This window comes from Dama dama, chromosome 21, assembly GCF_033118175.1.
Source record: "Dama dama isolate Ldn47 chromosome 21, ASM3311817v1, whole genome shotgun sequence".
NCBI classification, from domain to species: Eukaryota; Metazoa; Chordata; class Mammalia; order Artiodactyla; family Cervidae; genus Dama; species Dama dama.
Window position 1 is genome coordinate 16999435 of NC_083701.1, and position 22626 is coordinate 17022060.

Here is a 22626-nt window from a genome sequence, read left to right on the forward strand (position 1 = left end):
ACATACTTTCTTAACCATGACAAATTCTAAGTTATATAGATTTTAGACTTCTTATGAATCTGCCTGTCTTTTTTTGGATCTATTTTTCAAATTTATTTTTATTTCATAGTAGGAAACATTAATTTTCTTTGACTATTAAGATTATTTGTGGGTTTCTTTTCCTTCTGCATCCTAACACTTGTCTGTCTGTCATATTTAAGTCTGAGGAGATAATTCTTATTAATTCTTCGTTATTCCGAATGATAAAAGATTTTCTGATGCATTAGAATTTTCTGGGTGATAGTAGCATTATAGTAGTTCATGAATGAGGAAGCTTATAGGGGAAGCCTAAAAAGGCAGGACACAAGTAGAATTTCATATTTTTCATAATTTCATTTTTAGAGTTTCAAAATCATAAGTGTACATTCTGGATTTCTTGTTTCTTCATCCCTTCTCATACCACCACAGCCCGGAGGATAGAGGATGAGAAAGACAACCTGTCGGGGCTGCCTGAGATAAAGTGCACTTGAAAGGTGCCCATGCCGTCGGTACTTTTCATGGGCCCTGTAGGATATTGTTAAAGACCAGTATTTTGATAGTGAAATTTCATGATCCTCAGAAAAGGAGAGTAAAGTGTAGTGTGTACTGGAGTCCTCATTAGCATAGTGCCCAGGGCGGCTGCCTGACTCACAGTACAGGCCTCTGTTTGAGCCAACAGAAGTGAGAGGCTAGCAGTTACTTTGAAATTTAATTTCTTCTCCCATATTTAATGGGTTTATATTTCTGGGAGTAACATAATTGTTGACTGACAACCTCTGTAGTCACCAGCTTTCAATGGGTAGCAGGTGGGTTTTTCTTTTCTTTTTTTTTTTTTTTGCCACTTTGGTGCTGGAGTTCCCTTATTTGGTTCACAGGGTATACTCTCTCTATGGAGAGTGTCTTATGTTACTGTGTAACTCCTTGGGTACAGGATTTCCCCTCCTCCTATTACTTAACAAATACTGGAGTACTACTATGTGCCACATCCTATGGATATAAAAATGGCTCAGCCAGAAATCCTGCCCTTGGATCTCAGACTAGTGGTGGATTCTGACACATTTCAAGTATGAAGCAAGAGATTTAACTGTTCCCTGAGTTATATTAGTGACCTTTGTATTGGTTTTGATAACTCCCTTTATACTTTTTCATTTTGATAACAACTTTATTGTGATATAATTCACACACCATATAGCTTACCCATTTAAAATATACAGTTCTTGCCTTAAAAAATAACCCCATAGTCTTTAGTTATCACTCCAATCCCTCCAGTCCTAAGCTACCACTAAACTACTGTCTGTCTGTATAGATTCTGGGTATTTCATATAAGTGGAATTTTTTGTGACTGGCTCTTTTGCTTGTTAAAACATTTTCAGGGTTTATCTACATTGTAGGATATATCAGTACTTCATTCCTTTTTTTTTTTTTTAATTTTTGGCTACACTGGATCTTTGTTACTTTCTCTAGTTGTGGCACATGGACTTCTCTTGTTGTGGAGCACAGACTCTAGGCTTACGGGCTTCAGTAGTTGCAGCACGAGGACTCAGTAGTTGTGGAGCATGGGCTTTGTTGCTCTGCAGCATGTGGAATCTTCCCAGACCAGGGATCGAACCCATGTCCCCTGAATTGGCAGGTGAATTTTTTTTTTTTTAATTGATCTTGTTTATCTCACAAGACCTCGGAAAATTGAAGCAACGCTTATGCTTATCCCTACCTAGGCGAATCTTTGGTCAGAGGCAAAATTCATTTTTAAGAGAAACAAGAATGGCAGGCAAATTCTTAACTACTGGACCACCAGGGAAGACCCACTTCATCCCTTTTTATTGGCAAATGAGATTCCTTTGTATAAATGTACCATATTTTGTTTATCCCTTTATTAGTTGATGTACATTTGGGTTGCTTCTACTTTTTTGGCTATTATGAGTAATTCTGTTAGGAACATTCATGTGTTAACTTTTTGTGTAGACATGTTTTGGTTTCTCCTGGGTATATACCTGGAAATGAAATTGCTGGATCAGATACTAAGTATATTTAATGTTTTGAGGAATTGCCAGATTATTTTTCCAAGATAGTTGCTGCACTTTACATTCCCACAGTATACTAGAATTTCAGTTTCTCTACACCTTTACCAGATTTTTTGAATGTAGCCCTTTATAAACCTTTTTTTTCCTCTCAATTTTCTTTGTCAGGGTGGAGTTAACATCTCATTTCTTCTGACAGCTTTAATGGTAGTCATTTTGCTTAGCCTTTTTACTTTTTCTTGAAGAGATCACCCTCTGTTTATAGTTCACATCCTGCTTAGGCAGGGAAACAAAACACAAATCCAAAGAATCGTTGGAACTTTGCTCTTAGTGAAACTTACAGCCACCATGCAGGATCTTCCAAGGGTCTCTTGGCACACTTACACAGCAGAGCTTCAGAAATGCTGCCTTAAAGTAGGATTTTCTTTCTTCCTTGTGATTGCTAACCTCTCATCATCTAAGGTTTATTCTCTAGCCTCAGTTTGCAGTTTCTGAAACAAACCTAGCACCTTTAAACAAGAAGGTAACATAAATAGCACAATTGCTTCACCACTGTTTCAAAGTATACCTTACTGGTTGTCAAGGAGCTAGAACTGACCTCTCTAGAAGCTCTAGTTGGGTTCATAGTGCAGGTCCAGTGCTATCTGTGTCAGATTTTCAAAACTTCTTAGTAAAATGGGAAGAAAGAAAAAGAGTGAACGTGGGTTATATGTATTTAGAATTTTTTTCAACTGAAGTAATAGACTTTCTGTAATGTAGTTAATTTTGAAGAGCTAGGACTGCCTAGAGTGTGAATTCAGCTCTACCACTTATTAGTGACCTTTTTCAAGTTACTTAACCTATCCATGCTTAACTTTTTGATCTGTAGAATGGAAACAATAGCACCTATTTCATAGTACTGCAGATTAGATGAGTTAATACATGTAAATCACTTAAAATAGTGCCTGGTGTATGTTAAGTACTGGCTGCATTTGTTAATGCACTTTAATGGTTAAAGGTAATCCCTACTTTGCAAATCAGACATTGGGAACTGTCAGTACACAAGATTTTGTGGTTTGCTTATAACTTTTTTGATTTATGAAATAAACAACTGGAAATCATCAGTGTGGTAGTTGGCAGAATGTGAACCATTTTTTTTAAATAGACAAAGGTTTTGAATTCTGACACTGTCATTGACTAATTCTGGTATTTTAAGCAGATTAGTTGAACTGTGAGCCATATTGGCCCTGATTATACAATGAGCCTACTAATATGAACTTGTCAAGAGTTTTAATTGTTTAAATGAGATATGTCAACTGCTGGGTACAAGAAACAGTAAATACTAGTCCTTTTTATTAATTGTTAGTCTTAATTATGTGCATACCTACTGAATTCACAGACAGTTATGTGTACTATGTAGTTGTGAGGGTCTCTTTATAATATTAATTAATGGTAGTAGTAAAAAAGTTTTTCATATAAAATTGTAGACTTGTACTAGATATTTTTAGTTTCACTCAGATAGCAAATTGGTCTTGGGCATGTTTGAGTGGGTGGATGGTGGAGGAGTATCAAAACCCTGGGACTGTTTATGTTTCAGAATTCAGATTTGTGGCCAGGGGTAGAGTTACAAAGGTAATAAATATACAACAATCATAATATGCAACATTAACATTTGTAAGTGTGTCTGGGCCCCGAGTGTATAGTCAAATGTATTAATTTTATAGCAAAACATATGAATAATCATAGTAAGTGGGACAAATAGAGATTGTGAATTGCATTTGTGACATTTCAGGTCATGTTTTGCTGCTAAGTGAATAATGGAAAAACTTGTTTTCAGGGTTTTTCTAGGTACAAGATTCTGGACTTCAATTTTCAGATAATAGATTGTGAACGTCTGTATTTTTGGACATATCTACTTAACCATGATTGTATTCTGACTCAGGAAATGCTGTCCACCCTGAGCCAACAGAATGATTAAAAGTTTTCCCAGCCAGATTTCTTTGCTTTTATTCTGTGAGTCGTTTGCAACTGTCCAAAGGTAGAAGTGATTTAAAAACTTTTTTGAGTTTGTAACACTCAACACTTCATCTGATACTACCAAGCAGGCTAAGATTTTGATTATTTTTATCTTTTTTTTTTTTTTTTGTAAGTAGGAAAATAGAGGCTTATATGGGTTGAGTAATTCATCCACATTTACACAAGCATTAAATGGCAGTTGTGAATTTAGAGTTGAGGATACACTATAAATAAAATACCATCTGTTTTCTCACTGTGTCTTACCTTTTTTTGATCCCTCTTGATCCCCTTTGGTTTACATTAAAAATTCTAAAGAAAAAAAATTATCTTGTTCTCCTTTTAATATTGTTTGACATTTCAAAATAGGTGATTCCCTTCCAAATGTAAATTATACATAGTATAATCTTGAGAATACTTTCTAAAATTACAGTCCCAAAGATTCTAAAACCCTCTTTATCGTACTTTCTCTTTGAGTATACCTGAATTATATTAAGACAAGAAGTCACTCTTCCTGGACCATGTTTTGTCTTAATGATGCCTATAGCCTCCTATGTTTTCCATTCTCAGTTATCCAAGTCTTTTATTTCCTTCAAAAGATTGAACCAACAAAGCTCACTTCATTGATTCAGCAAATGTATTAATTTTGTTATAAACACTTTTGGATCACTAGGTATTTAGGTATTTCTGATATTTGTATTGTATGTTTCTCCTGCCTTCTTCCATTATGATTTCAGTTTCCCTCTTTAGGCGAAGGCATGCAATTCACAGTAGTGACTCTACTTCATCCTCCTCTTCAGAAGATGAACAGCAGTTTGAGAGGAGAAGAAAAAGGAGCCGTAATAGAGCTATCAACAGGTAAGTGCTTGTTGATTCCTTTAAAACTGCCAGCTTTTTTAAGTAGAAAGAAAAATGAATAATTTGGGAATATGTACAGCTTGGCACATATTAAAAAATTAGTTAAAAAACTATATACCAGTTTAATATATAAGCCTTAATATATAATACCTCTTGTTTGAAATATCTGCAGTTGAAACTAACTGTGGTTAGAACATACTTTTTTTAATGTATATATTTTTGGCTGCACTGGATCTTTGTTACTGTATGTGGGCTTTCTCTAGCTGTGGTGAGCAGGGTCTTCTCTTCCTTGCAGTACTTCTTAACTGCAGTGGCTTCTCTTGTGGAGCACGGGCTCTAGGCACACAGGCTTCAGTGGTTACAGCACATGGGCTTGGTAGGCCCAGCTGCCCCGTGGCATGTGAGATCATCCCGACTAGGGACTGAACCCATGTCCTCTGCATTGGCAGGCAGATTTCTAACCATTGGACTGCCAGCAAAGTCCAGAGCATATGTTTTCTTATAAAACCAAAATGCTGCTTGGTAAACACTGACTTGAGGAAATAGCTATTTTTTCACTGAAATTTTTTTTTTCTGTTTATAATGATTAAAAAATTCTTACTGTAGAACTCTTCAGGAAAATTGGAAGGTTAACTTATTTCCTTTTTTTTAAATTAATTAATTAATTTATTTTTTGAAAGGTTAACTTATTTCATTAATCATAGAAACAGGGCAAAAATTAATCCCATTTTACGGATATGGGGAGTAAATGAAAAATTCAGTGCTTGGATTCTAACAATACTATATTCGTAGGGTAGAAAACAATGTTTGATAAAGCAACTAGAACATACTGAAGGGCCATCAAACCAATCATTTTTTATATCCTAAGTTCTATGTGTTTTTTAAATCATGTTAGCTCTGTTTTATTCAGTATGCTGGGCTTCCCCTGGTGGCTCCACGGCTAAGAATCTGCCTGTGATGCACGAGCTGTGCGTTTGATCCCTGGGTCAGGAAGTTCCCCTGGAGGAGGAAATGGCAGTCCTCTCTGGTATTCTTGCCTGGAGAATCCTTGAACAGAGGAGCCTGGTAGGCTACAGTCCACAGGGTCGCAAAGAGTCAGACCTGACTAAAGCAGCTTAGCACAGCATTCAATATGCTGGCTACTAGCCAGCCACATATGACACTTAAAATATATCCATAGCTCATCTGAATTGAGATTTACCATCTGGTTTTGTAAAGAATACACTCTTGGATTTCAAAGACTTAGTACAAAAAAAGAGGATGTAAAATATGTCAGTTTTTAAATATTGATTTTGTGGGATGAAATATTTGGGATATATTGAGACATATTGTTGTCTGAGGAGGCCTTACAAATAGCTATGACTAGAAGAGAAGCGAAAGGCAAAGGAGAAAAGGAAAGATATTTGAATTTAGAGTTCCAAAGAATAGAAAGGAGAGATAAGAAAGCCTTCCTCAGTGATCAGTGCAAAGAAATAGAGGAAAACAATAGAATGGGAAAGTCTAGAGATCTCTTCAATAAAATTAGGGATGCCAAGGGAACATTTCATGCCAAGATGAGCATAGTAAAGGACAGAAACGGTATGGACCTAACAGAACCAGAAGATACTAAGAGGTGGCAAGAATACACAGAGGAACTGTACAAAAAAAGATCACAATTACCCAGATAACCACGATGGTGTGATTACTAACCTAAAGCCAGACATCCTGGAATGCAAAGTCAAGTGGGCCTTAGGAAGCATCACTATGAACAAAACTAATGGAGGTGATGGAATTGCAGTTGAGCTATTTCAAATCCTGAAAGATGATGCTGTGGAAATGCTGTACTCAGTATGCTAGCAAATTGGAAAACTCAGGAGTGGCCACAGGACTGGAAAAGGTCAGTTTTTATTCTAGTCCCAAAGAAAGCTAGTGCCAAAGAATGCTCAAACTACCTCACAATTGTACTCATCTCACACACTAGTAAAGTAATGCTCAAAATTCTCCAAGCCAGGCTTCAACAGTACATGAACCGTGAACTTCCAGATGTTCAAGCTGGATTTAGAAAAGGCACAAGAACCAGAGATCAAATAGCCAACATCTGTTGGATCATCGAAAAAGCAAGAGAGTTCCAGAAAAACATCTACTTTTGCCTTTTGACTATGCCAGAGCCTTTGTGTGGACCACAACAAACTGGAAAGTTCTTAAAAAGATGGGAATATAAGACCACCTGACCTGCCTCTTGAGAAATCTGTATGCAGGTCAGAAAGCAACAGTTAGAACTGGACATGGAACAACAGACTGGTTCCAAATAGGGAAAGGAGTACATCAAGGCTGCATATTGTCAGTCTGCTTATTTAACTGATATGCAGAGTACATCATGAAAAATGCTGGGCTGGATGAAGCACAAGCTGGAATCAAGATTGCTGGGAGAAATATCAATCACCTCAGATATGCAGATATTCTATCCTTATGGCAGAAAGTGAAGAACTCAAGAGCCTCTTGATGAAAGTGAAAGAGGAGAGTGAAAAAGTTGGCTTAAAGCTCAGCATTCAGAAAACTAAGATCATGGCATCCAGTCCCATCACTTCATGGCAAATAGATGGGGAAACAGTGACAGGCTTTATTTTGGGGGGCTCCAAAATGACTGCAGATGATAACTGCAGCCATGAAATTAAAACACTTGCTCCTTGGAAGAAAAGCTAGGACCAACCTAGACAGCATATTAAAAAGCAGAGACATTCCTTTGCCAACAAAGGTCCGTCTAGTTAAACCTATGGTTTTTCCAGTAGTCATTTATGGATGTGAGAGTTGGATTATAAAGAAAGCCGAGTGTCAAAGAATTGATTCTTTTGAACTGTGGTGTTGGAGAAGACTCTTGAGCATCCCTTGGACTGCAAGGAGATCCAACCAGTCCATCCTAAAGGAAATCAGTCCTCAATATTCATTGGAAAGACTGATGCTAAAGCTGAAACTCCAAAACTTTGACCACCTGGTGCAAAGAACTGACTCATTGGAAAAGACCCTGATGCTGGGAAAGATTGAAGGCAGGAGGAGAAGGGGACAACAGAGGATGAGATGGCTGGATGGCATCACCGACTCAATGGATGTGAGTTTGAGTAAACTCTGGGAGTTGGCGATGGACAGGGAGGCCTGGCGTGCTGCAGTCCATGAGGTCGCAAAGAGTTGGACACAACTGAGTGACTGAACTGAGACATATAAAATACATTATTAAAATTAATTGTATACTCTTTAGTGTGGTTAATACATTTTGGTGTGCATTTCATTTCTATTGGACAGCAATGAGTTAGATCATTCCAAAGTTACATACTTGCCTGCATTTTACAGAAATGTGCATTCAATCCTATGACTTTTATATTATGCAGTTCTATTAAGAATTATTTAAGAAATATCTTTTTAAAAGCCACAATTGAAAACTTTTCCATTAGGCTTGGCAGTATAAATTTCTCATGGAATTTGAAACTAGCAAGAATTGTCACTTGGGGAGAAGATGGTGTGCTTTTACTTGTATTTAGTAGTAGCAGGCATTCTTTGCTTAGGCATTCTTGTACAAGTATCTTAAGTTTTAACATGAGCATTTTCATTGTTCCATCTGTAAAACGAGAGCTTTTTCTAGGTATATTTCTTTTGTAACCTACCCTAAATGTTTTTGAAAGTAATTAGGAAAGTAGTGATTCACTCCTGCTTGAAAAGGTTGACATGAATCCAGGTGCTGGTGGGCTCTGCATATTTTGCCAAGAGGTTTAATAGCAGGCTAGTGGCGGATCTGGAGTCAGGCTGCTTGGGTTTGATTCCTAGATCTGCCACTTACTATCTGTGTGACCCTGGGCAAGACAGTTAACCTTTTCTGTGCCTTGGCTTTATTTTAAAATGGGAAAAATAATACTTATGTCATAAGAGTATTGTGAGGATTTAATGACCTTATACTTGTTTAGCACCTAAACTAAAACCGTGTCCAGCAAATGGTAAAGTGTCTGTAGGTCAGAGACTATCATTATAATATATGTTGATACTTCCTGAATTCTCAACCATGAATTACTTTATGTAACTGTGGTATCTTGTGGTATTTTCACTAGATTGTATATCTTTAATAATAAGCCTTCAGATGTAAATATTTCTTACACTGAAGTTCTCAACCTGTAAAGAAAAGGAGGAACTCAAAACACATAAACTCATTTGGAATTTTTTTAATTCTTAAGAAAAATGTCTATATTCTAACATGGAATTTGGGGGAGGAAAGTGGTGTTTGATGAATGTTTGGGGTTTGTAATCTTAGGTGCCTCCCACTAAATTTTCGCAAAGATGAATTAAAAGGAATTTATAAAGATCGAATGAAAATCGGAGCAAGCCTTGCCGATGTTGATCCAATGCAACTAGATTCTTCAGTGAGTACAGTCTGAGATCTATTATTTTATTTTAAAATTTAAAAAGAAAACAGTGTTTTATAAGAAATTTTTATCTTTGTAGAATCTTTTATTTTTTTTAATCTTTAGGCCACAACTGTTGCTCAGTTCTTCCTGTTAAGTTACTGTTACTCAGTTGACTATGTGTGGCTTGGATATAATTTAAGAATGGAATAAGATTTTAGCTTTGACTCCCAAATCTCAGAATGTCAATGTTTCCCTTCTACTAACAGGTACGATTTGATAGTGTTGGTGGCTTGTCTAATCATATTGCAGCTCTAAAAGAGATGGTAGTATTTCCATTACTTTATCCAGAAGTCTTTGAAAAATTCAAAATTCAACCTCCAAGGTAATTTAATTATACATTTTATTTTCGCTAAAATCTTTCCTGTGCTGTGTCCAGAAACCACCTCTCTCTTGAAAATTTCCGGGTCTAGAGTCATTTGTTATACTTGCCCTTGCAAGGTCCTGGGTGATTTGAGTATTTTTACTTTCTTAATGTTTAAGGTGAAAAATGGCTTCAAAATTGATTCTCCATTAAAAAATCATTTCCCATGGCTTTTCATACATTTAGTAAAATTCCTGTCTTACATACTCTTTTTTCCTTTCAGCTTTGTGATTTAGTTTTAAATTTATATCAAAGTAATATATGTACATAGTTTTTTAATATATGTTTTTTTTTTCACAGTAGTAAAAGATGTTTTTCAGTTTTCACAATCAATAGCCAGATAAAAAATAAAAGATAGTTACAATTGCAAGCCATAATGGGAACATTATTAACTTAACAATATAAATTACTATTTTATAATGGCATAAAATAATTACATACAATTGGGAGGTCAAGCAGAGTGATGTAGTAAGTGGAAGTGCATACATGCACATAATTTTTTAATACATGTATTTTTATTTTGAACTAAAGTATATCCATGGACAGAGGAGCCTGGAGGGCTACAGTCTGTGGGGTGGCAAAGATTCAGACACAGCTGAGCTCCCATGTGCACAAAGTTGATTGTATATGTATACATAACTTTAAAAGTCAAGTAGCACTCTTAAGTTTCACAAAGAAAAATTTACAAAAGTAGGGTAGGCCCTCTTCAACCCTTCTTCATTTTAATTTTTCTGTTTTTTAGATTTGTTTTCTGTCTTTTGGCCACACGATGCACCACTGGGGAAGTCCCTCATTTTTCTATTTTAGACACAATTTATAGACTTCTAAGGATGAACGGTGGCTATTTGGCTCCTTTACTTTCCCTGCCCTCCATACATAAATATTTATTCCCCTTCCTTAATACTTTCAGTAGTTTATTTGTACACATATAAACTTATTGAATCAATTTCCCATGTTTGCTTTATGTCTGTATATATTTGTTTTTTCAGTCAAGCCATATATAATTGGATTTTCTCTTTTATATCTCTCCTCTCCTCACCAACTTTATTATTTGCTGTTTTGGTGACAGGAGGGTAGGGGTTTTTTGTATCACCATCCTTTTTTTAATTTTAATCACTATCCTTTTTTATCTTCTTTCTTCTAGTTTTTATACCTTACTTATCAACCAGTTTTTAAACCCTAGTTCCTGATTTTCTTTTCCTTTTATAATTTTTCTCCCTGAATCACCCTCTATGGAAATATTGATTTAAGTAAACTTTTAAAAGTTTGTAGGCTTTTTAAAGCATAAATCATTTTAGTTAAATTGAAGCATAAATTAATTATAGTAAACATTGGTGAATTAAAAATATTTTAATCAAAAAATATAGAATATTACATAATAAGGATTTAATGATGACAGGACATGTTGGAAGTACCTAGTTAAAGTGATTTAGTGAATTTTAGGGAATTCTTGGCAATCCAGTGGTTAGGACTTCACGCTCTCACTGCCAGGGGGTCCATGTTCAATACCTGGTCAGAGAGCTAAGATCCCACAAACCACGGGTTGTAGCAAGGGAAAAAAAAAAGTGGTTTAGTGAATTAAAGGAACAATGACAAATTAGAACATTCTCTAACATCATATACAAAAATAAACTCAAAATAGACTAACTTTAAGACCAAAAACCATAAAACTCCTAGTGGAAAATAGGAAAAATAGAACTTTTAATGTAAATCATAGCAATATTTTTTGGATTCATCTCCTAAAATAAAACCAAAATAAATAAATGGGACCTAATTATATTTTACGCTTTTTCACAGCAAAGGAAACCACTGACAAAAGAGAAGGGCAACATAGAGAAGAAAATATTTGCAAATGATATAACTGATAAGGGATAAATATCCAACAAGTATAAAAAGTTCATACAACTCAAGATCAGTGAAACAAACAACCTGATTAAAAAATCGCCAGAAGAATTGAATAGATGTTTGTCCGAGGGGACATGCAGATGGCCTACAGGCACAGGAGGAGATACTCAGCATCACTAATGATCAGGGAAATGAAAATCAGAACCACAATGAGGTGTTACCTCATACCTGTCAGAATGGCTATCATCAAAAAGACAAATGTTAGCGAGGATGTGGAGAAAAGGGAACCCTTATACGTTGTTGGTGGGAATGTAAATTGGTGCTGCCATTGTGAGAAACAGTATGAAGGTTTCTCAAAAAATTATAGCACTACCATCATATACCAGTAATTCCAGAGTTGGGTATATGTCCAAAAAAAAAGCATTAATTCAGAAAACACACATGCACCCCAGTGTTTATAGCAGTATTATTTATAATTGCCAAAATACAGATGCAGCCTAAGTGTCCACATCAACAAATGAATGGATAAAGAAGATGTAGTATATATTATTAATATATACACAGTGGAGTACTACTGAGCCATAAAAAAGAATGAAATATTGCCATTTGCAGCGACATGGATGGGATTGGAGGCCATTTTGCTGAATGAAATAAGTCAGAGCAAGGCAAATACATATGATATTGCTTTTATGTGAAATCTAAAAATACAGCAAACTAGTGAATATGAGAAAAAAGCAGCTTCACAGATAACAGAGAACAAACTACTGCTTACCAGTGGGGAGGGAACTGAGAAGGGGCAGTGTGTGTGGGGGGGGGTTAGAGGTATAAACTGTTTGGTGTAAAATAATCTACCAGGATGTATTACACAAAATGGGGACTCGAGCAAGTATTTTATAAAAACTGAATGGAATATAACCTTTAAAAATTGTAAATCACTGTATTTTACACCTCTAACTTAGTTAATACTGTATATCAGCTACACTTCTATTTAAAAAACTAGACCAGTTCCTTCCACTTTTTCTCTTCATTTCCACTTAGTTACATTTCTCCTTTCTTACATTTCTGCTCATAAAAAATCAACACATGATTGTTAAACTGTTTTATGTGGCTGTTCTCTTTCCGTTTTAAGGCCTGAAGGATACTCCATTTTGTGGATGTATCACATTTCATTGATTCTGCTATTGCTATTTTGTTTTCTCCTTAGTTTTTGTTATTGCAGACATCAATACCATGAACATCTCCATTGCTTCCTCTTTATGGGAATACTTTTTTCTTTAAAATACAATCTCACAAATAAAACTATTGGCCCAATAAATATATTTTTAAGAATCTATTTCTGTCTTGGCTTTTGTGCATTGAAATCACTGATTTATTCCATTTAAACTCTGATTGTTTTCTAAACAACTGCTTTTTTCCCTGTCTGCATTGACTGCGTCCGTTTCCTATTATTTTCGTTTTGACTGTGCCACAGGGTTTGCAGGATCCTAGTTCCTCAGCCAGGGATTGAACCCAGACCCTGGCAGTGAAAACACTGAATTGTACCCACTAGACCGCCAGGGAATTCTCTTCATTTTTCTTTTATGTTTTATCCTTGACTTTGAATAGATTTATTTCACCCATCACTTTTTTGTTTGTTTAGCCATTCTTATTTTGTCATTTCTGTTTTTCTGAGATCTTCCTTAACTTTTCAATTAAATAACTGTTAGATAGTTAAGGAGCAGTTACTTGATCATTTCTACGAAGAGTATGAATATAACTCATTTTCTCAGAATTATGCCATTTGGAAATAGTTGAAAAAACTGCGTGACATGTGCAGTGATATCACCAAAAATTATTGTGAATTATTTACATTGTCCTGGTCCCTATCACCCAGCCACTACTTCAGTTTCTCTCTTTTATCCTACTTTATCTCATGGTCATTCCCACCATTTTTTTGCGAAACTTTTGGTGTTATATGTTACTGGCACTCAGACCAAGGATGATACTTGAAATCTGCTCTTCTTCCCACTGATGTTGTAAAAGTAAACTGTCAATCCTAACTTTTTTGCAAGATAAGGTAATATGATGAACAAATTTGAATGAATAAAAGAAAATGTTCCAAATAAAGGGTTTATTTAGTTTCAATATTCATTTTGTAGTATGAATATTAATTCCCAGGTTTTAAGTTGTGCTTTGTGTATTGAAATGTTTCAGTTGTCTTAGTTTACTTTCTTATTCACTAGTTATATTCATGAAATTGATCTCTAATTTTGCTTAGCCAATTTTTTAATGTAGTGCAAAAATAATACTTACTCTTTTACAGAGGTTGTTTGTTTTATGGTCCACCTGGAACTGGAAAAACTCTGGTTGCTAGAGCACTTGCCAATGAGTGCAGTCAAGGGGATAAAAGAGTAGCATTTTTCATGAGGAAAGGTGCCGATTGTCTGAGTAAGTGGGTAGGAGAATCTGAGAGACAGCTGCGATTGCTATTTGATCAGGTATGATATTAAAATTTGCCTATATAGAGCTGTAATCAGTGTAGATTAAGTATGTAAGGATTGGATAAACCTTGCGTTTAATCACTTTTCATAGAAATAGTCTCAAAATAATTATGTCAAATATATAATGTTTCTAGATTATTTTCCTTTGTATGTCTTGATTATACCGACTTATGACGAACAGCTTTAGAGAGAAAAGAATAACTGGGTCTAAATTCTCTGGAGTCTTTGGTCTCGTATCTAGAGAAAGAGGGATATTTTCATAAAGAGATAACACTAGTGAGTTTGTGTTTCAGTGTGCAAGCAGAAGATTAGCTCTGCCCGAGTGGCTTTCAGTTTCATATCCCAGATGTATTAACAGTTAGCTATGAGATAATACATTCTGATCTACTGAGGCATATTGCTGCAAATACTTTAATATCTCTTTGTAAAATTCACTGAGGCTTTTTTAATTTTAATTTTACTGAAATTGATTTTAAACTATAGCATCTTGTTAAATGTTTTCTCATCCTGACATGGAGGAAGGCTCTGTCACTGTCTTCTGTTCTTTGTTTTGCTTTGACAGTTGGTCTTCTATAGATGTTTTTTGTGTCCCGATAATTATAGCTATATGAAATCTAAGGGATATAACCAGTGGAGTATGAATTTTGAATATTTCCAGCTGAATATACAAATAAATCATACGCTATTATAATTTAGTCTGAATCCTTAAAACACAATTCTTGAATTTACAGTTATATTTTTAAAAATTTATTAAACGCAAGTAGGAATGAATTTAAAGTGGTTTATATTGAGTCTACATATTTGAAGTCTTTCATGATAGCATGCAATCACTGGACTACTTTCTAGGCCTATCAGATGCGCCCCTCAATTATTTTCTTTGATGAAATTGATGGTCTGGCCCCAGTACGATCAAGCCGGCAAGATCAAATTCACAGGTAAAACTTACTTGATGGTACTTCTGCTTTTCTCCCTATATTCTGAGCTGTATTACTGTTGCAAGAAGGACAGAATGTTAAATGGTTAGAAACTTTATAAACCAGTTGTTGTTTGGTAGTAGAAACCAATGTATAGTACAAAAAGGAAAAGTGAACCAGTTCTAAATGGTAGGATGTTCTCAAACACAGTATTGGTTATAGATTTAACTTGTGATACAGACTTAAATGCCCACTGGCCCAGTGAGGTAAATCAGTTCAGTCTCAGTCGTGTCCAACTCTTTGCAACCCCATGAATCGCAGCACGCCAGGCCTCCCTGTCCATCACAAACTCCCGGAGTTTACTCAAGCTCATGCCCATTGAGTCGGTGATAAAGGCACATAAAATGAGTGAGGCAGGCCAGTGAGTGGGTCAGGGAAGTGTGTCTGAATGTCCAATTGTCAGAGCATAGCCAGTTGCTTTTAGCTCCAGCCTGTTGAAGTGTAAAAGCTGACTCAGATTTGAAAAATAAGTTTTCTCTTTCTTAAATTTTATGTCTGTTAACTATCTTTTAGATGTTGCCAACTAGTTCGGATGCTTTAAAGGCACTACCTGAGCCAAGCAAAATATATCTTAGTATATGGCCACTAGTTGAAGTTTCTAATACTCGCTCAACTTCCTCATTTTCAGAATGAGAAAATTGCATCTCCCCTGTGATAACTGAGTACCAAGGGAGCAGTTCTCATTAGTGCCACTGCCTCAACTTGAGTCTCAGTTACTTTAGTCCTAGTTCATCTTCAGTTCTGCAGACCTTCTTCTTAAATGTAACTACTTAATTAATTTGGGATACCCAAAAGCAAATGTTTGCATGCCTTCATAATGCCAGTATTATTTTTACTGTAGATGTTGTATAAGAGGAACAAGATGTAAAAATATGAGTGATAGGTAGGTTTTGGCTTTTATCATGCCTAACAACATTTACTATATTGTTATACCCTTCTTTGACTTGATGCTGTAGAATTTTATTTTTTGCTCTGAGTAAATTAAAATGTTTACTCCTATATGATAAAAATAGTTGTGTGTGCTCATACCTACCAATAATGATACACACTTTTTAGATATGACTCATTTCAATATCAGCTATATTGTATTCATTGTGTTAGTAGGAATAACACTAGCACCATCACTCTTCAGTCAAGCAGTTGAGTAACTACTGTAGTTTGGAATAACTCTAAAAGGGATTGGAGAAATTTCAGCAACAAATACAGAATAATTTTAGCATGTGCCATTTCAAATAGGTATTTTTAAGAGAAATTTTATCGTACAAGTTTTTTTGTTTTTTTCCAAAGACTTAAAAAATTTTAGAGAAAAATGTTTTTGCTAAATTAAGCTTTTTTAAAAGTTAGCACATTGGCCATGACTAAACTATATTCTGTATCTTACTGTTTCTGATAATATTGTAGGATAGTGCAAATAAGTAATTATGTGAACACATTAGAAAATAAGATTTTTAGCCTAAGAGAAAGGGGATGCAAATATAAAATAAGTTAAATTAAAACCCTTGCATCTTTATTTGAATTGGAATATCAGTATGAACTCATGATGAAATTTATTTTTAAAGAAAAAATAATTCCTGTCTCTGGGCACTAAAAAGCCCTAGAAGCAATCATAGTCCAGTATATTCTGTCTTACTTTGGCATCCTTTGATAAAGTGTACACAATGAAACTTTTGAAACTTTTTTTTTTTAAGTTTCTGTTTATCTGCCTAATACTTGTATTTTTTTTTCTTTTGATGTTGCATCCTTGTTTGAGAACTCCAAAGTTCTATGTGAAATTGTATTTTATGAAGTGGCTTCCAGGATCCATTTGTAGCATATTAAGTGTGTTTCCCATTGATTTTAAATGTCTGTGTGCCATGTAGCATGCTATTTTACAGATTTTCTTTTTAAAAAGTCTTGAAAATAGTGGGATGCTCTGAGAAGATTTATTCACACATTTAATGTATTAAATCTTCACAAAAAAGAAATGATGTATTTGGCTTCTATATAGTTAATCTCGTCTCTCTTATTTTTAAATTTAGTTCAATTGTTTCCACCTTACTAGCTCTGATGGATGGATTGGACAGCAGAGGAGAAATTGTGGTCATTGGTGCTACCAACAGACTGGATTCTATTGATCCTGCTTTACGAAGGCCTGGTCGTTTTGACAGAGAATTCCTTTTTAGCCTACCTGATAAAGATGTAAGAATTTAACATCACTCAAATTTTGACAAAATTGATTGTGCTTATCTTGAACAAGTCTTAGTACAGTACAAATTTGAAGGTTGAGTTTTGTATGTTCTGAAGCAAAGTTGTATAATTAACATTTAAATAGGTATGTATGTATTTTTAGAGAGGCATTATTTAAAGAAAAGAACTCAGATAATTTTCTATTTATTTATTTATTATTTGGGAATGCATACCTTGTGGCATCTCAGTTCTCCACCCAGGATTTTAACCCAGGCTCATGACAGTGAAAGTGCTGAGTCCCAAACACTGGACCAGGGAATCCCTAGACGTACACCTCCGCGCCCTCCCCGCCACCCCAAGCAGAGCCTTTGCTTGTTAATCATATAACTTTATTTTGATTCAGAACATGTGGCCTAACAGTCGGTCCTTAGCCAGTTCATTAGACTTGACTTTTTCATGGATACAACCATGTAATTCTACCCAGTTACTTTAAAGCTGCTGAATATTTTGAGAACCAAGTATGAAAATATGGCTAGAGCTGTCAGTACTCAACAGTTTTTAATATGTACCAGAATAAACAATAATCCAGTAGGTCGTTAATTTTTCTCATTCACATTTGTAATGACTAGAACTTGAGCACTAAAAATGCAGTCTTATTTAATATAAATTTCTTAAGCTCATACAAATATATCATTTTTTTTCCATTTTTACTGTTTCATATTTCTGTTTATATTAGGTATTGACAGCTTTACATTTTTAGATAACCCAATTAAAGTTACTCTAATCTGAATAGCACTGTATTATAGAAAAATTAAATTGTTTTTGTTTGTAGGCTCGAAAAGAAATTCTAAAAATTCACACAAGGGATTGGAATCCTAAACCACTGGACATATTTCTGGAAGAACTCGCAGAAAACTGTGTTGGTAAACATTGTTTTAAGCATTAAAAGAAATATTACATGCCTTTCAAAGATGGAACAAGTTGTAGTTTTGCCAAGGTTTAAAGAAATCTTGTTTCTTGTTTAAAGAAATACAAAGTTAAATTTGTTTCTTATTTATAATTTGTGACATGTTTTCTTATAAAGTCCTAGATACCATATAGAGGTACTTAACATCTTGACTGTCAAAGAATTTGAGAATGAAGTTAGATCTGTTTACATTTTTCTAATTATTCTGTTACGCATTTTACATATGCTATTTCAGGTAACTCTTACATCAATCCTGTAAGGTAGCTTTATCCCTATTTTACAGATAGAGAAATGGCTGAGAAAGCATAGATGATTCTCTGAAAAGATCACACATCCAGTAAATGACAAACTGGAATTCGATCCTGATGATCTGATTTCAAAACTCATGCTGTTGACCCCTGCGCTCTGCTTTTAGTGCTTGCATGTTTCACTCTCAAAAGTTGATTGATTTGTTAGGGGTTATTGTCAACCATGTGAGTTCACTGAGGGGATGAGAGACATTTTAGCCTTATTACTCCTAAATATTTTGCTACCAGATTGCTAGGCTGATCTTTAAATTTTCTTTTAACCATCATCTTGCTTAATACAGTGGTGATTTACTTTAATTTTTTTTTTCTTTTTTGGTTGCCTTGGATAGGATACTGTGGTGCAGATATTAAGTCAATATGCTCTGAAGCTGCTTTATGTGCTCTGCGTCGACGCTACCCACAGATCTATACCACTAGTGAGAAACTGCAGTTGGATCTCTCTTCAATTAATATCTCAGCTAAGGACTTTGAGGTAGCTATGCAAAAGATGATCCCAGCCTCCCAGAGAGCTGTGACGTCACCTGGGCAGGCGCTGTCCACCATTGTGAAACCACTACTGCAGAGCACTGTCCACGAGATCCTGGGCGCCCTGCAGAGAGTGTTTCCACATGCGGAAACCAGGACCAGTAAAGCGCTAGACTCTGGTAGGAGACTCAACTCATTGTTTCGCTTTCATAGTCAGTAAAACTAAGTATTTTGTACATCTCAGTAATGTTTCTTTATGAAAGAGCCTCTTGAAAGGAATTTGGTCTTGCTTTTCCTAGATATATGAAGGAAGTTTACTTCACAGATTGCCCTAGAGTTCCTCTATTTTAGGTTCGAAGTGCGTTTTAAATATTTACTTGTTATTTATATATACACAAACTTTTTTGAAAAAAAAATCTCATTGGAGTTGCTAACTGAAGCATTATGTGAAGATCCACTTTATAATTGAGAAAAGCTACTAATGTCCACTTTTTTGCTTGCTTCACAGATATTTCTTGTCCTCTCTTAGAAAGTGACTTGGTATACAGTGATGATGATGTTCCATCAGTATACGAAAATGGACTTTCTCAAAAATCCTTTAATAAGGCAAAAGAAAATTTTAATTTTCTTCATTTGAATAGGTACGTTTCCCTTGAAAATTTATATATATTCATTCTTGTGTGAATTCCCTAAAACTAAATGAAATCATGCTTGAGAAGATAAAGGATGCCAGCTAATTTCCTTTTTTTTAATTAAGATATTAGAAAATATTTTGTTACAGTTGTCATGATGTTAGAAACTATAAAGTATTCCTAAAAATCTGTAAAGTTCGATTGTTTCCGAAAACCACATGAACCATGCTGCTATGATTGACTGGCCATATTGTCAAAACTTTTGGCTTATAAAAGTTCATAATTGATAATTGGGAGAGAAATTTGAACTTTTTTTCCTAAAACATAGGTTATTACTCATTTCTTTTAGAAATGCTTGTTATCAACCTATGTCTTTTCGACCAAGAATGCTGATAGTGGGCGAACCAGGATTTGGGCAAGGTTCTCATTTAGCACCAGCTGTCATCCATGCTTTGGAAAAATTTGCAGTATACACTTTAGACATTCCTGTTCTTTTTGGAGTCAGTGCTACATCTCCTGAAGAAACATGTGCCCAGGTAATTCATTGTTGCCCAGACAAATAAGCTGTAAGGTGAAGTAGTCTTCCAGAGACAAAGTCTAGAATTGCTTCATTCTTTTTGTACTGTGTTTTTTTGGTCTTTCTGATTTCTGACGTCAGGTTTTCAAATTAGAACCATGCCTAACTGCTTAGTTATTAAAAAGTATGACTTTAAATCCTTTTCCACCTCTTAATTCCACCTCATATAGACTTGGGAAAGTTTATTAAATCTCTCTGCACCATTTTTCCCATTTGCAAAATGGAAAAATCAATACTTTACTTACATGACTGTTGTGAGAATTAAATGAGTGAAGTACTTAAAACAGTGATGGCTATGCAAAAAGTATGCAAATATTCTACTGCTTCTGTTTTTGCTATAGTTATATTAAAAGTTTGTAAAAGTGTTTTATGTATTTTTATATTTAACCTTGGTTGCCATAACAGAAAAGTCTTTTAGATTTCTTGAGCTGTTTTCTAATTCCTTGAAGCAATTATGTTTTTCTAAAAATGAAACTTTTATGAAAACATTTAAAAACAAGATGGTGGGATTGGGGGAAGCATTTTTTAAACTTAAGGGTTTTATATGACAGTTCTTGGAAGTTAAATTGTTCCAGATTTAAAAAGCACACTGCTAATGTGCTGACTCTATAAGTGTATGTAATTGTTTTCTCTCTCTACTAGGTGATTCGTGAAGCTAAGAGAACAGCACCAAGTATAGTGTATGTTCCTCACATTCACTTGTGGTGGGAAATAGTTGGACCAACACTCAAAGCCACGTTTACCACATTATTACAGAATATTCCTTCTTTTGCTCCAGTTTTACTACTTGCCACTTCTGACAAACCCCATTCCACTCTACCAGAAGAGGTAATTTGTGGGAGAAATCATTATGCTTTAGAATGGGATATTCATAATCATTATATTTTTAAAAGAGATATTCAGAAACATTATAATAAGAATTTATGGGAAAAAAATTCAAGTGCTGAAGAGGTGAATAAAATTATAAGGAAAAGTTTTCCTGTTAAAGATACCATTGCTAGCTATTTGATACATGTGTGTGTTGGGCAGCACATGTGTCAGCACTTGTTGTGGATATGTGTATATGTATAGTGAGACCAGGTGGCGCTAGTGGTAAGGAACCTGCCTGCCAGTGCAGGAGACGTGAGAGATGTAGGTTCGATTCCTGGGTCAGGAAAATCCCCTGGAGGAGAGCATGGCAACCCTCTCCACTGTTTTTGCCTGGAGAATCCCATGGACAGAGGAGCCTGCCGGGCTATAGTCCAAAGGGTCGCACAGAGTAGGACATGGCTGCAGTGACTTAGCACACATAGTGAGACCACTTTATAAATTTTTTTTCTCTAAATGGAATATGATACATTACTATTCCATAACTTGCTTTCTGTGTCTTATGTGTTTTTTTAATACGTCTTATTTATTTTAAGAGCACCATAGCCTTTGCTGTTGTATTGGTATACCATAATTTTATTTATCCAAATCCTTATTGATAAGATTTCAGCTATTTTCTAATTTTTTTCTGTTAAACTGCTACAGTGAGCATTTTGGGGTTTTAAATCATATAAACATTACCATGTGGATTTTTTTAACATGCATTCCTAAAAGCAGAATAATTGTAGCTTATTTGAAGGGTATGCACACTTGACATTTTTAATAGTACCAAATTACTGTCGTTCAAATTTGTACCAATTTCGACAACTACCAGTGACCAGGTTTGTTCTGTTTCTGCTTATAACACTGTTCTCCTGTGGCAGGAGCACCTCTGCCCATCACTGTCTTTTCCCTTACTCTGCTTTTTTTTTCCAATTAGTTTGTTTATTTTTCAATTGGAGTATAATTGCTTTTCAGTGTTGTGTTAGTTTCTGCTGTACAACAACATGAATCCGCGATATGTATACATATATCCTTTACCTTTTAAGCCTCCCGCCCACCCTCATCCCACCCCTCTGGTTTGTCTTTGTCGCTACTTGGCATAACATATTAATTTGTTTGACTCTGTCTCTCCTAGCAGAATGTTTAATATGTGAAGTCAGGGACTTTTTTTCCACTTTCCTATCCCCAGAGTACATAATAAGCATATTGTAGGCTTCTTTGTGTGAGTGTGTGTGTGTGGTTTTTCCATACCTTTAACAGAATTGATGTACAGTTTTTAGAACACTAGTAGAAAGATAAATTCAAATGTTTAACCTGAAAATACTTTTGAGCACTTATTCTACAATAGACATGGTTATAGGCATTGGAAATATAGCACTGAGCAATTTAGACAAAAATCTATATCCTCCTAGGGCTTACATTTTAGTTGGGAAAAGACAAACAAAGATAAAATACAATACTAACCTATTGCTATGGAGAAAAATGTAGCTAAGCAGTGCCAAAAGAGTGTGGTATGGTCACAGTGTTAAATTTGCTGGGTTGGCCTCACTAAGAAGATGGCATTTGAGAAAATACCTGGAAAAGGTTAAGTAGTGGCCCATTTGGGTATCTGAGGGACAAAGGTTTCTTGCCTTTGCAAGTATAAAAGCCCCAAAGCAAAAATGAGTCTGATGTGTTAGAAAAATCACA

General features: G+C 35.2%; 1 protein-coding gene across 2 annotated transcripts in view; it reads left to right on the top strand.

Moving 5' to 3' along the window:
- ATAD2 (ATPase family AAA domain containing 2) overlaps window positions 1-22626 on the top strand; it is a 65405-nt gene that overhangs the window by 22648 nt on the left and 20131 nt on the right. For both annotated transcript variants that reach the window (XM_061123259.1, XM_061123258.1), the window contains exons 9-19: window positions 4779-4886; window positions 9160-9268; window positions 9520-9635; window positions 13822-13996; window positions 14846-14934; window positions 16992-17151; window positions 17972-18062; window positions 18744-19058; window positions 19388-19520; window positions 19861-20047; window positions 20731-20916. In XM_061123259.1, the coding sequence (XP_060979242.1) occupies window positions 4779-4886; window positions 9160-9268; window positions 9520-9635; window positions 13822-13996; window positions 14846-14934; window positions 16992-17151; window positions 17972-18062; window positions 18744-19058; window positions 19388-19520; window positions 19861-20047; window positions 20731-20916 (1669 nt within the window). The remainder of the gene's footprint in view (window positions 1-4778; window positions 4887-9159; window positions 9269-9519; window positions 9636-13821; window positions 13997-14845; window positions 14935-16991; window positions 17152-17971; window positions 18063-18743; window positions 19059-19387; window positions 19521-19860; window positions 20048-20730; window positions 20917-22626) is intronic.